This window comes from Alosa pseudoharengus, unplaced genomic scaffold, assembly GCF_046254945.1.
Source record: "Alosa pseudoharengus isolate Yale_2024_CS ecotype anadromous, Long Island Sound unplaced genomic scaffold, YU_APseudo_1.1 YU_APseudo_1.1_scf_11, whole genome shotgun sequence".
NCBI lineage: Eukaryota > Metazoa > Chordata > Actinopteri > Clupeiformes > Clupeidae > Alosa > Alosa pseudoharengus.
This window is the reverse complement of record NW_027468576.1, coordinates 24,625,786-24,638,420: the sequence shown is the minus strand read 5'-3', so window position 1 is coordinate 24,638,420 and position 12,635 is coordinate 24,625,786. Positions and strand designations below refer to the sequence as shown.

At 47.5% G+C, this 12,635-nt stretch overlaps 1 protein-coding gene across 5 annotated transcripts in view; it reads right to left on the bottom strand.

Moving 5' to 3' along the window:
• The window catches only part of nfic (nuclear factor I/C), a 107,665-nt gene that overhangs the window by 32,100 nt on the left and 62,930 nt on the right, over positions 1 to 12,635 (bottom strand). For 4 of the 5 annotated variants that reach the window (XM_076278535.1, XM_076278534.1, XM_076278537.1 and 1 more), the window contains exons 3-5: positions 6,652 to 6,723; positions 5,223 to 5,297; positions 1,283 to 1,406 (exon numbers count right to left, since the gene is read on the bottom strand). In XM_076278535.1, coding sequence (XP_076134650.1) covers positions 1,283 to 1,406; positions 5,223 to 5,297; positions 6,652 to 6,723 — 271 coding nt within the window. The remainder of the gene's footprint in view (positions 1 to 1,282; positions 1,407 to 5,222; positions 5,298 to 6,651; positions 6,724 to 12,635) is intronic. The other variant, XM_076278536.1, reaches the window with a different exon arrangement.

Sequence of the window (12,635 nt, the reverse complement as noted above, 5' to 3'; positions counted from 1 at the left end):
GAGCACAGCGAAGACAGACACACAGCCGGGGAGAGTGTGTGAGAGAGAGCAACAGATGGAGAGAATAAGACATAAAACGAGAGGAGTGGGAGCTGGTCATAAACCCTTTCACCTCACACACACATCACACACATACTGTACTCACACACACACACACACACACACACACACACATACTGTACTCACACACACACACACTCACGCACACACACACACACACACACACTCACGCACACACACACACACACGCACACTCACGCACACACACACTCTCACACACACACCCTTCCTCCCTATCGGTCCTTAGTTACAGCGCAGTGTTCTTCTTGGCTGTGTGTGAACTAGCACCTAGCTGGAGACAGCCACTGGAAGAGAGTCTCACTGAACTCTGGGCTAAAGACAGTCTGCGATGGCTAACAGGCGCGCTTTGTTCGAGCTCCGTTGCGCTGCGCTGCGCTGCGGCGTTTACAGTGAAAAATAAGCTAATAAATCACAGCCGGGGATTGGAACGCTTTCCTGGCTCTGGCGCATGAGAGCGCACTCAGATAAATCACGTCACCCGCAGTCACCTGAGGAGCAGACATTGTTCTCTCTCGCCAGTGCACACTCCAAACCCCCAACCCACACGTCCACCTTCTAACCCTGCACCCATCTTTCCCCTCCCCTGCTGCCTGCTAGATCTGCAGTGCCACTGCAAAGGCCGCACGTCTGTTCCAGTGGCGCAGCAGTCGAGGACCTGGCCTCGATCGAGTCCTTTCCCTCCCGGTGGGACGCGGTTCATCTGGCGGGGGCCGGGAGCCTGGCCAGGCGAGGCGGGGCGAGGCGGGGCGGGCGTATGGCCAGGCTATTGTTTGTTAATGTGGCATCTGTGAGTAGCATGTGCAGCACAGGCTGCTGTGGGGGCTCCAGGCAACTCAGGGGCCCTGGTGCGGACACTGTCGCCGTGGCGACACGGTCATCAATCAAGAGTCTGCCGCAGTGCACAGACTGTGACGGGAGTGGAGGCATTCGTGGCATCTGATAGATGGGCTGGAGGACTGTATGTGTGAAAAAATGTGTGTGTGTGTGCAAGTTTAGTGATGTTTTAAGTGTTGGTACAGGTGTGTATGTGTACTTGTGTGTATGTGTGTGTACATAATGTGGGTTACCTTCCTTATGAGGACGTGCAGGGAATGGTTTTCCTTAAGGCCACACCTACTCCTGATAGGTCGAGGTTTTCTGTGTGTGTGTGTGTGTGTGTGTGTGTGTGTGTGTGTGTGTGTGTGTGTGTCGGCTGCCTTACCCACTGGAGGAGGTGCTGGGCAGAGTTCTCCGCATGCCCACCCCTGTTGGGTTGAGGTCGTAAGCCAGGTGCCCTTGCAGCTCCCCCAGGGAGAAGTTAGGACCCCCACCTGTCACCACCGGAGCTGTTCACACAGGAACACAGAAACAAGAGAGCAACACTCCATCAATACCTGACACAAACTCACATATATTTACACCCACATCGTACACATACTCAAAACACACACACACCTATATTTTCAAACACCCATAAACACACACACACACACACACACACACACACACACACACACACAGTGTGTGCCAGTGTCCTGGTTGTATGTGTTAGTGTAGCCCCATAAACAGGTCATCCAGGATAAAGTGCAGAAAGGCGAGTGCATCTCTGAACTCGCAGGCTCCTCAGCCTCATCTGGAACGCCAAATATGCAGCCGGGACCTAAGTTCAAATTACAGCCTCGCTGCTTGTTTGTGTCGCTGTCTGTTTGTCTGTCCTTTCCGTCTGTCTGTCTGTCTGTCTGTCTGTCTGTCTGTTTGTGATGACTGCAAGTCGCAGTGCTACCCTACACAAACGGGAAACTCAACTCCACAGAAAAACAACAAAACATTTCTGCCAAGCCCTTTGGAAACAACAACACCACCACCACGGAACATTACAGGCAGTGCAGCAATGCAACAGTGGTGGGAGATCCGTTTCATTCCCAATCACGAGTCCACTCCGGTTTATCCATCTCGTGTTACGGCTAATGCACCCGCTACACCCCAGTCTAAACCGCTCCACCCCACCTGCCCTTCTGTATTAACACTGGGCAGAAAACTGTTGAGAGATGAACAACAGCCAATGATACATGGTACTGTGCAATAAGAGAGAGAGAGAGAGAGAGAGAGAGAGAGAGAGAGAGAGGGAGAAAAAGAGACAGAGAGGGAGAGATGGAGAGGGGGGGGGTGGACTAGAGAGAGTAAATGCTTTTTGCGTGATGGCGGCTAAGAGATCTGCTGTCTCCTTCCAAAGATGGCCATGATCTAACGTAAATCTGTTATACCTGTACTAGATGAGATCCACTAGATCTCTTGCAGAGCCAGCTGCTTTTGAGGCTTTCACAGATAGAGGTAAAGAGAGGTACTGCTCAAGGCAGTGAGTTTAGTCAGGGAGAGTGGGAGGAGAGAGAGAGAGAAAGAGCACAGTGAAAGAGTGAGTGAAGAGAGAAAGAACATCAGAGTGAGAGAGAACAAAGTGAAAGAGAGAGTAAGAGAGAGTGTACCATAGAGAAAGATAGATAGAGAGAGAGCGAGAGAGGGAGAGAGAGAGAAAGAGAGAGAGAGACAATGAGAACAATGGCCCATTTGTTACAGCAGGTATGCCTATTAATGGCAGTGTCGTCAGCGCACGTCCTGAAGCGATCAATCTCTCCTGGTTTCACCACGCACACAATGCCGAGGCAGACAATGAGAGAATTCATGCAGCGAAACAATTTAAGAAAAAAAAAAAAAAACACTTCTTCCTATTTAGGAGGAGGGGAAGAGACGAGAGCTAACACCTATCAGCGAGCAAGGCCTGAACCGAGCCCTGTTTAGCCAGGATGTCGCTTGGTAAATATCCTGTAATTACAATATTTTTTCCTGGTTTGTTTTTAATTAAAAAGCGGAAAGTAGGTCGTCGGATAGCTCGTTGCTGAGTGCTAGGCAACCACGCGTCTCACAGGAAATGCATCTCTGAACGAACACCTAAACAAACAAAACGGAAGCATTTAACAGTAATGTGTTAGTTAAATAAACTTATTATGCAAGCCGCAGTGTCTGAAGCCCCCTGGGTGGCCGCTCAGGGAGACACCAGAGGTGAGCGTGATACTACTGGGCCTCTGGTGCACCTCTAGATATGTGACCAGCCAATTCAGTTCAATTTAATTTAATTGATGTATTTAATTGTACTTTTTTAATAACGTTTTTGTTACATTTTCTCTAACAAGACATTGCCTTAAGGTGCTTCACAGGGGACAAGGGCCCAAACCACCTTGAGCAGGTATAGAGGTGCCAGCGGCAAGTGAACCACTTCACAATGCGAGGACAAAAAGAGGACAAAAGTGAGCAGAACCCTGCTCAGCAGGGGGACCCATACCATCATGCTCGAGTCCTTTCTGGGTAATAAGACAGAGGGAGGTGGGAGGTAGATGACAGGTAACACTGGAGGGAAAAGTGAGAAGAGGTATACGTGCACGCATATATGTCGGACAAGTCAAGCTGAAGCGGCGCCGCAGGTGGTAACGCTCTCCTGCTGCACTGCGGTGGTGGATATCGGAGAGCGGAAACGTGACCTCATAAGGAGCTGCGTCCCGGTCCAGTGGGATGCCGGCTGACAGCTGGCTAATATATGCTTATAACATCTCATTCGGCTGGCCATTTATCAATCAGGCACTGACAGGCCCCCGCACAGAGACAGAGTAACAGGCGGATTATGAACTCTCCCGAAAATACATACACACACACAATAATCCGCAAATCAGTCATTCTACTGAAATATTTACCTATGCGTGTTGGATGAAGTGTGTCCTGATGGAGTCAATGATTCCTTTCGCTAACTGTGATCGATAACAGGTGACAGATTTAGCCTATTGGCAAAGCCTCGCCACTCTGTCAGCTTCGATTAACATTGTCGGAAGTGGAACAGTTGGAACTATGGGTAAATTCATGAACATAGGAGTCAATGCATGTAGACTTAGGTGTCTTAGGTTGTGATTAAGGGGAGAGTTCATCCCCATTGGCTGCAGTGATTTATTTGGAGGCTCACACAGACAGACCTGGCTATGAGTGGATGAGTTTGTGTGTGTGTGGTATGTGTTTCTGTGTGTGTAGCCTAAATTAACCTTTATTCAAAGCTGATGCTAATGTAGGTGCTGTGATGTGGGTCCACCAAAGGCCACACAAACATGCACACACACACACACACACACACACACACACACACATACAATCACACTGCACACACAGCTGTGCTCACATTCTCTGTGTAAACAGTGTCGTTACAGGTGAGTGAGCCTGTCTGGCAGCAAAGCTGGGCACAGGGAGGTTTTAGGTTTGCCCTGAGCTGTATTGTGAAACGCTGCAAAGCCCCTTACAGTTCCCAGAAATCCTCCTGTGTACCAGAGCCACAGCAGCACATGGGCCGACCATAAACCAAACCGTTTAGAGAGAGAGAGAGAGAGAGAGAGAGAGAGTGAGCAGGACACACGCAAAGCTAGCCACCATGCGCCGTGAGACCAGTAAACAACATGTGGCGGCCGGTCCGCTCGCAAGGCCGTGTTTGTACTCCGAAGTCAAAACATCAGCACAGGTTTGAGAGTGAGCAGAGGTCTGCCCGCTGTGCCCGGCCAGCGATTAGCGTGCTAAGTGGATTGCGCGGCCGCACATTATAATCCCCAGGTCTGGATTTTCAGTAAGGCCCTTAGTGCCCGTCCCCTCCGCCACCTCACTCTCTGTCCTTGGTTTCATGAGTTCTCACTCGCTACCTGCTTCAGGCTAAAAACTAAAAGAGTCAGACACTCTGCTGCTGGGACTGGGGCTGCCACTGTGTAATTCATAGAACTACAGAGGAGGGTTTCTAACTTGCACTGTGAGTGCAGACATGATGTCACTAGGAATTTACAAGAGAATTACAATCCACACACAAACACACACGCATGTGCACACACACACACACACACACAGACACATAATACATAAACATACAAATATTTGTTATACTCTACATACATATACATACGGAATATTCTGCTGCTTACTGTATACAATTCTTTTTTTCTTATTTATACATATCAGACTATATGTAACTAATATTTTCTCATTTGTTTCATCAGAGTGAATCATCTATGTTTTGTACCGTGTTGCATCTATGTATTGTGTCTGTAGATGTACTGAGGCATAAAACAAGAGAAAATGTATCTTACTTCTTGACACCTGTACCAGTTCTGTTACATTGAAAACCCCAGACGTCACAAAGCTGTCCTGAAACTCAGGAGCATCTGAGAAAAAGATGAGGTAGGTGTGGGTGGGAGAGAGAGAGAGAGAGAGAGAGAGAGAGAGAGAGAGAGAGAGAGAGGGAGAGAAACAGAGAGAGAGAGAGAGACAAGGATGTAAATAACTCCTGAAAACAGTGAAATCATAGTAAAATCATGGAGAAAATCATGCTAAAGCCAACTAAATGTGGGTTGACAAAATACACACACATGCACACACACACACACACACACACACACACACACACACACACACACACCACACCAACAACCTAAGGTTATACAGGCAATAATGATAAACAACATTATGATCTATAGGGGGCGCTGAAGGTCTCATGAGTGAGGTAGGCCAGCCCAGGCTTTTCTCTTCCCTTTTCTGCTCTCCTTAATGAATATGTACCTTGCCTTTATGTCAGCTCTTGTCATCTGCTGCAAACAGTGATCACATGAGCGATATACAGAGTCACTATGAGCCTGGGATAACAGCCAGGTACAAAGAGAAGAGACGTGACAGGACAAAGAGTATCCCGTACATGACTCAAATAGAGCTCAGACCAGTCAGTGGACTCATCAGTACACTGCATTGGGGAGCTCACTTAACGTTGGCCACTGTTTAATATATTACATTCTACTGGTGGGAATAAACTCCAAACACCTGGTAAGGCATTCAGCTGTTTGTCTATTAGCATAACGCACTGCTAAGCATGTTAGCATAATTCTTCCGCAGGTTTTGACAGATATTGGCAGGAAGTGTGTGGGTGTAGAGAAATGTGGACTGTTTGGGGCACAGAGGGAAATGGTTGAATGCTAAGTGAGGACACTGAGAAGTCCCAGTGTTTCTACATGTCTGTGGTAATCCTGAGGACATTTTTTGGCCCTGGTTTCTTCAGTCTGTCCTGGTCCCATATGTATGGTATGCAAAAGCTGTGCAGTGGGTTGCTGTATGACTGGCATCGTCCTAAATGTTTAAAAAGAGCTGTTTCATAACATCTAAGCACAAAAGGTGTTTCTTTAAACACTAAGGTCAAGGCTTTTTGAAGAGCACTGTTAAAGAAGGACTTTTGTGGGACACTGCAGAAGATACAGTATGTGGCTTCCATACTGTCAAAAGAAGGACAACCATACTGTCAAAAAAGGACAACACCAACGCCAATGTCATAGTAACACCGACATTGTTTACTTAAACCCTTTGTTTATGTTCTTTTGTTTGGTTGTTGGTTGTAAGTTGTCTATGCATAGAGACATTAAGAAGCCCAAACATAAGCAACCCCATATGTTTTAGGGTGGTGAGATAACATGAGCGCTTGCAGGGTGGTGAGATAACATGAGCGCTTGCAGGTTCAGTGGTCAGTGGTCTTACCCATGGTGGGGGCTCTGCTATCCTCCTGGTCAGATCCGATGCCGGTGCGGGGGCTACTGCTCTGCTCTGACTCTAGAGGGGTGCAAAAGGACAGGAACATGCGTCAGGTCAGTCTGCGCTCACCGTGGACACTCTCAGACACTCTGGACACTACGCAGGACGGGCAGCTGGACAGAGCAAGGGCCGACTGAAAGAGGAGGCCCCTATGGAGCTCACACACTCGCACTGTATCACTGTATCACGCTGTGCCTGAAACAAGTAATAATGCAGCAGATCCTGGAGCAGATGTGGCGCAGATCAGAGCCACATGTGGACTAGAACAGGGCCAGATCAGAGCCAGATAAGGGCCAGATTGAGACCACATCAGGGCCAAATCAGGAGTAGAGCTGAGCCAAATTGAAGCCAGATCAGTCCAAGAGTCGGATATGGTCTGAAAGCCATTCATACAGACAGAGAGTAATGACCTTCTCTGACTGTGGTCAGTGGGTCCGCTGACGGGCAAATGTGATTAAACATGCGTTGTCTTCCCCTGGTTAATGAGTCTGGTGGCGAAGGTTTAAATGAGAGGTATAAACATTGAGTATTCCTGATGATCAAACTAATGAAAACAGAAGTGGGGTAACATGCCCTCAGAGTTGACAAACATTAATAAAGTTTATCACCACCTCGTTTGCAAAGATTACCCAATGCTTCAATCAAAATCGCCGCCTTGGCAGACCACAGCAGCGACAGCCGTCTTGCGAAAGTTTCTGAGTACAGCAAAGCAGCACCACGGTGACAATGCAACATAATCCAACCATAAAACCCAAACGTACATTTGTGTGCGCTCCCATCTCTCACCACCAGCACGTGCAGATGCCATACGTAAATAAGCCTCTGTAGGCCAGGCCGATGCAGTGATTTAGTAATGTGGAACCTGAGAGTGGTAGGCTCACCACAAGGGATTCTGGCTGGAGTTCAAAGCGGCCCAACAGTAAAAACCTAAGCAAGATAAATAAATACTACTCTCACTCACTCGCTCTCTCATTGCTATCAGATTAGCGGTACTCCACCGGCACTTCAAAGGAGCATGGATCCGGCTGTGCAGCGCCGGAGTTGGCCCATTGGCTGCCGATGGTAAACTTCGTCATGAGCCTCACAGACTATCGCCCTGGCTGCGTCACACACTAGCGTATAGTACTGGGTCTCACATTATAGTCTCGGGTCTGAGTTTAAGGTCAGGACTGAGCAGGTCCTCAAGATCATGGACAAAGTGTTAATGGTGTGTGCGTTTGTGTGTTTATGTATGAACAAAGTGCAAAAAAAGTGTGTGCGTGTGCATGTTGACTGACTTTACCCTTTTAGTCCAATATTCAAAGTCAAGCAGCAACTTTTCAGAAACAGATCCAGTTGGAAAACTACCGTACTGTATATGCTATTTTCTATTTTTGTATAATTTATTTCATGTGTCACTTTAAGCTATTGAACAAAAAAAAAGACAAAAAAAAAGATTCCTTATAACTTCTGAAACCAGCGTGGAGAACTGGGACAATAACACCAGTGTCCTCGGGACGCAAAGAGATTGGCAGGCTATTGAGGAGTATCTGAAGCGAACTGAGATGGCTCTTGACCTCAGACACTGCACTTCTGGAAGCTTTGGCTAATTTAGTGCGAGAAAAGCACGAAAAAGCAAAACAAAAAAAAAGATAAACAAACACGTCCATCACTGTCATGACGACTCCAGCCGGGCCAAGAGGGGCGCTTGGCCTCCTCCTCCTGCGTTATCTTCAATATCCAGCGCACTCCTGCCAAAAGCTGCAGTGGTTTCTAGGCAAGCAGCTCTTATACTAAACCCCTTGGCAAAGCAGGCTGGAGAGAAAGAAAGAGAAAGAGAAGCAGACAAGCACAAATGGAGAAGAGAAGTTTGTCTGTCTGTGTGTATGTGTGTGTGTGTGTGTGTGTGTGTGTGTGTGTATGTGTGTGTGTTTGTGTGTGTGTGTGTTTGTGTGTGTGTGTGTTTGTTGAGACAGAGAGAGAGTACAGTGCTTTTGGCGTGTATATATTTCAATTCACCATCAACCTTGTAATGGCAAAAACACAAAACAAAATACTAATAAATCAGTCGCTCTAATCTACCCATAAAAGCGGTTTCACTTGAACGCTGAAATATGATATCTGAAAACTGGCAGGAGTATGAAAAGGATCTAATGATATGTGACATATAAATAATGTAGACAATAATAAATAAACAAAGTCTTAACCACAATTTTCAACTGAATGATTATTGTCAAGAGTGGAATAATAACAGCTTGAGCGGTGTGGCTGTAGAGAGACAAGCGGTCCCTTTCTAGTTCTGTGGAAAGTGAGGGATAAACTTATTGACTTATTTCTGGCCAGATGCCTTGAAAGATATTTCCTTTTTCAGAGCTGGCTGTGTGACCTGATCTTGAGTCTGAGAAGCACTTTGATCCCTTCCTGATTCATTCGTGTGCTTCTAAGGTCTTCTGCGGACAAAAAGTAATGACTTCATACGTCTTCAAGCGTTTGAAGATGTTGTTGTTGCTATTTTTCTTTGTGCAAGTTATTTTTCTGGCCAGGGATCGTTCAACAGCACAGCAGTTTTTTTTTTTGGCAGACATTTCATGTGCAGAGGAGTTTGCCGTTGGCAGCCATTTTAGATTGCTCTTTCTCCCGTCCCTCTCTCTCTCTCTGTCTCCCTCTCTCTTTCTCTCACTCTCACTTTCTCTTGCTCTCTCTCTCTCTCTCTCTCGCCTGCTCTCTCCCTGCCTCACTCTCCCTCAAGAACACACAAAGTACAACAAACCCCGTTGAAGAGCGCCAGCATGCCCTGGTGCCAAGTCACCCCGTCCAGCCAAAAGACGAAAAGGGAGAGAGGCTTAGGAACGCCAGTAAAAAGGTTGGCACAGATCTCTGGGGCACAGACATAAAGAGCAGGAGGGGGAGGGAAAAAGAGAGTGAGAGTGAAGGAAGGACAGGGAAAAAGAGAGGGAAAGAAGGGCGGGAGTGATGAGTAGGAGGGAAAATCAGAAAGTTTTCTCGGCTGTGGAAGTGACCTAACGAGAAAGACATTCCTGCGTACGCAGTCAGCAATTAGAGTGACTAAGAGCTAAATAACAACACGAGGACGCGTCAGGAGCCAGGCAGTGGGCAGGCAGGCGGAGCGAAGGAGTGAGACTCCAGGCTTGGCCGCTCGCTCCCCTCTGCCCGCAGGGACGGCCGCTCGCCCTGCAGCGCGATGGCCACGCCATCTCGTTACGTTTTACAGCCCACGCTTTCTCTCTCGCTCACACAGGCACAGTCTCACAACTCGGGCCAAGACTGCTGAAAATATATGGCAATTTCCCCGCCTGTAACGAGTGCATTTAGCTTCTCAAAAAAAGAGAGAGAGAGAGAGAGGGAGGAGAAGAGTGAAAAACGAGTGAGATTTTCATGCGACTGTGTATTTCTTCACTTGAGTATTTTCTTTCATTTAATCACTGTGACATTAAATACTCCAGGTGCCGGCAGCCAAGTTCTGATTAAGACGGGTGATTATGGGCGCTGGAGGAGGGGAAAGGGGTGGGGAAAGGGCTGCAGTGGAGGATTCGGTGAACGCTCGGAGCGAAATGGCGCGGCGGCGAGGCCTGTCTTTCTTCATTCTGTCTGCTGCCACCACTGATTCGGTGAGACAACGTTTGGCATTACACCGATCCTCCCTTGTCCCCCCCACCCCTCCCCGTGGCTCCCCCTGTTGTTCACAGAGGGGAGAGGTGCGATTACTCCAGCCATGGAGGCTGCGGGAAAACAGGAAACCGAGAAATGATGTGGCGCAGCAACGATTGACGGCCCACGCCAAAACATTGAAACAATTATGAGCCGACTGTTTTTTTTACGCTGCCAAATAGAATTTCGGGATGAATCACACATCATTTCATTTTTATTCTTTTTTAAATTGAGCATTCTCCAAGAGTTTCGACATAGGAAACATTACAACAACCACTTCATCTGCCCTCCCTCTCCCTCTTCTCTATAGATTTGTTTTGCATGCGGCTCTCCAGTGTTGGCCCAGTGCCGCATCCACCAGCCTCACATGCCAGTCTCTCTGCCACTGATTACACCAAGTCCAAAGTGAGGCAATCTCGTGCGCCCACAGAAAATTGGTCTCAGTGCCTCGACCGGTACCAGAGCAAGCCGAGGACTCAATCCAAAACCCAATTTCGAGCCGATAGCATCTGTGCAGCTCGTAACAAGCTCCTGTAAGTAATGCACTCCCTTCCACGGCTGCCAGAGTCAGGCCCAAACGTTTTTTTTTTTTTTTTTCCAATCGTCCCCTCGGTCTGGTTGCGTTTTGCAAAAGAAGGAACATTAAGAGCAGAGCTGCTTTGATATCTCAAAGCCATTCCCTCCACTTTTGAATGGAACTTACTCTTTCCCTGGCACTACTGTGAGACAATGAAGGGACAAACGCACACGACATGGAAAAAAGGAAACACAGGCTATTCACTCCCTCTATTGCTGTGTGATGAGAATATACTCCAGCAACAAGGTTTCAAACTTCCTTGACACGTGGGAGACACACACACCGCACACACCTGAGGCTGAGAGAGCAGTCTCAGTATGCTGCTGTTGTGAGGGCCTGATGGCATCTACATCTACGTCTACAGCGTGCTGATTGGCTCCCCTGATGCAGCAGAGGCACACTTGTAGTCTCTCTCTTTCTCTCTTTCCCTCTCTCCCTCTTTCTCTCCTCCACTCCTCTCCGTCTCCTCTCTGTCTCGTGCTCTCTCCATTTTTGCCCCCTCCCCCCCCCACCCAGCTACCCTTCCCGTCGCACCACTAATCAATTTCTGATCTCCGATCTAATTTGAAATCTAATTTTTTTTCCCCTCGTCGTGCCGTGGATGTAGCAATTGCAGAGGGCATTATTCAGAAGCCTGAGACAGTCCCATTTCTCTCTTCGATTTCTCTCTCCCTGTGTGGCTAGGAAACCATCTGAAGCAGACTTATCGACCAGTCCTACGCACCCTACTCGAAGTCAAATACCCCTGACTGCATATGTCATTTCTATTCAAGACCAGTGCAAACATGCACAACCAAGAAGAAACTTTTGCACCACTTTATGCATGAAATAATCACCCTTATTTATTTATTTTTCATTACAAATTAAATTGCAGGATTACACTAACTGCGTCATTTTTCATTATTTATCCATGAGCTTAGGTGTGTTATTTTTATATTCCCAACCATATTACTTTGGGAAAGTACTTACGCCCCTAGTGTGTGTGCATCAGACATAACTCTCGTGAGGTAAAATGAACCATATGTAAACAGCTGCTGACTACACAAATCTAATGCTGCTTTCTAGGTTTCAAAGTAAAAGTTTGAATTGCTTTAGGGTGTGTGTGTGCACACTCACACACATGCACACACAAGAGACACACACACACACACACACACACAGCACCTCAGCTCTGATTATACAGCGGCGAGTCCTTGCAGAATTTCCGAGGACCCTCCGTCAGCTTTAGAGGCATTCTCCGTTTAATTCATTCGCAAATTTTGCTGAGCTCGGGAGAATGGCAGTGGCTCTGCGGCACTGACGTTAACTTAATGCAGCCATCGTTTTATGGGCTCCAGCTCCGCGCTGTCCTATAAGAGCACAGCAAACAAGACGGTGTGTGTGTGTGTGTGTGTGTAGGGTGAGGTGGGGTGTAAGTCAAGTCACAGCCATCAAACAGACTGCACAGCTCTGTATGATAAACGGGAATCCCACACCGTAAAGTACAATACAGGCTAGCTAGGAGAGATGAATAGCAGGGATGAATAGCAGGGAAAAGAAAAATGGGCAAGGAGCGGAGGTCGAATGGGGGGAGGGAGAGAGAGAGAGAAAGAGAGAGAGAGAGAGAGAGAGAGAGAGAGAAAGCTAGAACCAAGGTCCGTTTGTTGAGAGGATGTCCAAAGACATACTTCAGTGCACTTAAATGGGCCAAAACAGGCAAAACCAA